At 43.9% G+C, this 4,191-nt stretch overlaps 1 protein-coding gene across 1 annotated transcript; it reads right to left on the bottom strand.

The window, feature by feature from the left end:
• Positions 1-385: 385 nt before the first annotated feature.
• On the bottom strand, positions 386-3,913 carry LOC136854342 (uncharacterized). The gene is made up of 2 exons (XM_067130640.1): positions 3,835-3,913; positions 386-1,065 (listed from the first exon to the last, which is right to left on the bottom strand). The coding sequence occupies exons 1-2, from the start codon at positions 3,911-3,913 to the stop codon at positions 386-388; spliced, it is 759 nt and encodes a 252-aa protein (XP_066986741.1).
• Positions 3,914-4,191: the final 278 nt, after the last annotated feature.

The raw sequence follows: 4,191 nt of genomic DNA on the forward strand, positions 1-4,191 counted from the left end.
GCTGTAATGATGACTTTACGAGCATAAAGAGAAATATGCGTAAAGATGTAGTCTCCAGTGGCTAGAAAGCCGAATGAGAACTCCAAGGCCAAGAGGTGGCTTCTTGCGGCTGCAAAGCCAACTCAGAGCTTAAGGGCCCACAGCCGGCACCTAGCATCTGGAAAACCGAGGGCTCAAGGTCCCAGAGCCAGCATCCAGTGGCTGGAAATCTAACTTAGGGCTCAAGGATTCAGAGACGGCATCCAGTGGCTGGAAATCTGACTTAGGGCTCAAGGGTTCAGAGCCGGCATCCAGTGGCCGGAGAGCCAAGGGCTCAAGGATTCAGACTTTGCATCCAGCAGCTGGAGAGCCATGGGCTCAAGGATCCAGAGCTGTCAACCAGTGGCTAGAAAGCTGACTCTGGGCTCAAGGGTCCAGAACAGGTATCCAGTGGCTGGAAAGCCGACTCAGAGCTCAAGGGTCCAGAACCGGCATCCAGTGGCTGGAAAGCCGACTGAGGTCTCAAGGGTTCAGAGCTGGTATCCAGTGGCTGGAAAGCCGACTGAGGTCTCAAGGGTTCAGAGCTGGTATTCAGTGGCTGGAAAGCCGGCTCAGGGCTCAAGGGTTCAGAGCTGGTATCCAGTGGCTGGCAAGCTGACTCAGGGCTCAAGGGTCCAGAGAAGGCATCCCGTGGATGGAAAGCAGACTCAGGGCTCAAGGGTCCAGAGCTGGCATCTCGTGGATGGAAAGCAGACTCAGGGCTCAAGGGTCCAGAGCCGGCATCCAGTGGCTGGAAAGCAGACTTAGGGTTCAAGGGCCCAGAGCCAACATCCAGTGGCTGGAAAGGGGACTTAGACCTCAAGGGCCCAGAGCCAGCATCTAGTGGCCGGAAAGATGAATGAGAACTCAAGGGCTGTGATCTGGCTTCCAGCAGCTTGAAAGCAGACTTAGGGCTCAAGGGCCCAGAGCCAGCATCTAGTGGCCGGAAAGATGAATGAGAACTCAAGGGCTGTGATCTGGCTTCCAGCTTCTTGAAAGCAGACTTAGGGCTCAAGGGCACAGAGCCAGCATCTGGTAACTGGAAAGCTGATTCAGGGATCAAGGGTCCAGGGGCTGGAAAGCCAACTAAGAACTAAAGGACTGAGAACCAGGATCCAGCAGCTTGAGAGCCCACTAACAACTCAAAGATAAAGGACTGAGAACCAGGATCCAGCAGCTTGAGAGCCCACTAACAACTCAAAGATAAAGGACTGAGAACCAGGATCCAGCAGCTGAGAGCCCACTAACAACTCAAAGATAAAGGACTGAGAACCAGGATCCAGCAGCTTGAGAGCCCACTAACAACTCAAAGATTGAGATGGTCTGAATGTGTAATGAGAACAGGGATGAGGAGACCAACTGGACTCAGAAAGTGAAAGGGAGATAAAGGGTACTGATGGAGACCTGGGTGCCAAAAGAATCCAGAGAGAAACTCGCACGACAGAAGATAGCGGAGAGATCTCATTTCACTTCTGACATTATAAAGGGGAAATGAAGGCCACCACGGTAAAAAAACAAATAGGATATTTTATTTGGTGTCATCCAGCTCCTTCTTCTTTTTTCCAACTGTCTGTCTATTGTGTACGAGAGATTTAGGGGAGAGTTAATGGTGCGACATAATGACTCCAGGCATATTTATTATAGGGAGCTTAATGGCTCATGAAAATCTTAGACTCTGCAAAACAATCAGCGAGCTTATTTTTATCTTTTATCAAAGATAAAACGAGTGATATTTTTTTATTAATTTAGTAAGTTTTCCCTTTGTTAATAATTTGTAGAAAATGCATACAATCTGTGATTTTATTCTTTAAATCTAAGGTAGTAAAAATAGGATAAAACCGTTTTGACTTATAATTTTCCCCTTCTAGAATTACATGCAAATTAGGCATATAAATTAACCACGAAGGAAAATGATAACGTTGTAATGAAAATTAAAGTAATTAACCCCCCTCTTAAGACCTTCCTTAAGAACCATCTAGACACTAATTACTGAATTACACAATTTTCCGTTTCTTGCGACGACAAATTCGGAAATATAATCTTTTATTTTGTTTACGCCTCAGAATGAAATAAGGATTAATAGTTAGTGCGGACCTGCAATTCCTGACGTTTCATGAATCATTGCTTTATTTTTTCCTGAGCCGAGGCCGGATATTTTCAGCTTCTATTTTCAGATATGACTCGTACTTTCCACATGGAGCAGTTGACAGCCAAACTAGTTATAAAGACTGAAAATGGACATGAATAATCATTATGCACTTCTCTATGTAGACTTATTAATTTTTGATTTATTTAAAAAGCCCTTTAGGTTTCGTATATTGTAATCTTGAAGGCATATTCCTGCGTTGTTCATTAAGGAACTAGTTTTATCAAACAGTTTCTAGGCTAAGTATGATTCTGTCAAATGCGCGAGAACTGTCACTATGCACCTTTGTACGTGAACAATCACATTTTTCTTGTCTTTTTAAAAATCTTTTAGAGATTCAGACTACAGTACACATGTGGGGTTTATATGACACACGTTTTCACACACACACACACACACACACACACACATGCACACGCATACAAATCGCCTTTCTGTTCTTGAAATCTTGAAGGAATATTCCTGCGTTCCTGACTAAGGAGTTAATGCCATTAAATAGTTTCCCAAGTATGCATGATTCCGTTAAATGCGCCGTGGGTTCCTTCAAGGCATTTAAGCTTTCGGGTCCCACGCTTGTTGGCCAAAGGTTAAGTTCGAACGTTGCCAGCGAAGTTAGCCCTAACTTCATGCTGTTGAACTCTTGCCGGGTCATGAGCGGAAAGACGTATGTCCGTCCTTCGTTTCTTACAAAATGCTCGTGGTCTCAGCCACTGGAATAGAGTCTGCTGCGTAATTATTATGGCAAAATCAACATTGCGATATTGTGATATTTGCAGCATAGTGGAAATATGACTTAGAGATTCTGACTGCACATATGAGTTGATGTGACAGGCGTCTTCGTTCACGCATACGCATACACATACGCACATTATACAGCTATCTATCTTTATACTGTCGTTCTCCCTTCATGGGTCAAATCCCCAGCCAGTTCTGATGAGCAGTCTTAGAAATTTGAAGGTTTTCGAAGCTAAAACTCGGAGATAACAAGGAAATATGGAATCAACTCTCATGCAGATCATTTACCAGGCTTAAAATAAGACTAAAAGTCAAGAAAAAATGAAATGTTTATTTAAGGCAAAATCCGATGAAAAATAGAAAATAACAATAAATAAAAAATGCGCCGAAGTTTCTTCGGCGCAATCTCGAGTTTTCTGTACAGCGTATTAAGCCCATGAAACTCGCAGCCGCGGCCCATGAAACTTTAAGCCACGGCCCGGTGGTGGCACGTTTTGTTGGCACCTATAGCTGTGCCAAACGCACGATCGTAGCTGACTTTTACTTAAAATAAAATAAAAACTATTGAGGCTAGTGGTCTGCAATTTGGTATGTTTGGTGACTGGAGGGTGGATGACCAACATACCAATTTGCAGCCCTCTAGCCTCAGCAGTTTTTAAGATCTGAGGGCGGACGGACAGACAAATAGACAACTACAAATGAATTACCAACACTAATATCATTCACAACAACGGGAAATAAAAGAAAAATGACAAAGAAGAAGAAGAAAAGCAAGCATCTCTCTCGACGAGCCACGAAGAGCACGTCCAGTGGAGACGAAGTGTAAACACAAGCCCTTAAATCATTGCAAGTCGAAAACACAGAGCGAAACCGCACCTAGAATCTCCGTGGAACATAATAGCCTTTGTTACGGCTCCCCCCGAGAGAAACCGCACCTAAAATCTCCGTGTGTTCGAAACCTTTGTTACGGCTCTCCCTCCCTAGTCTTGCATCACGGGGCACGCCAGAATCCATTCCTTTCTAACGGCAAAGCGAGTTACAGCAATCAGGTTCCGTGCCCTTGTCTCCTACGCTAAAAATATAGCGCCGAGTTTTTCGAGTCCCGGTTGATGGGTGTTTGTGGGTGGAAGATTTGCCAACGGAGTCTGTTCAAAATCTTGTTTCTCTCTCAGAGATTAGTCACTTGAGCGTGAATTCATGAGTGTTATGAGTGCGTATGTGTGTATTATTATTATTATTATTATTATTATTATTATTATTATTATTATTATTATTATTCAGAACATGAACCT

Source organism: Macrobrachium rosenbergii, chromosome 29, assembly GCF_040412425.1.
Source record: "Macrobrachium rosenbergii isolate ZJJX-2024 chromosome 29, ASM4041242v1, whole genome shotgun sequence".
In the NCBI taxonomy this organism is placed as follows: domain Eukaryota; kingdom Metazoa; phylum Arthropoda; class Malacostraca; order Decapoda; family Palaemonidae; genus Macrobrachium; species Macrobrachium rosenbergii.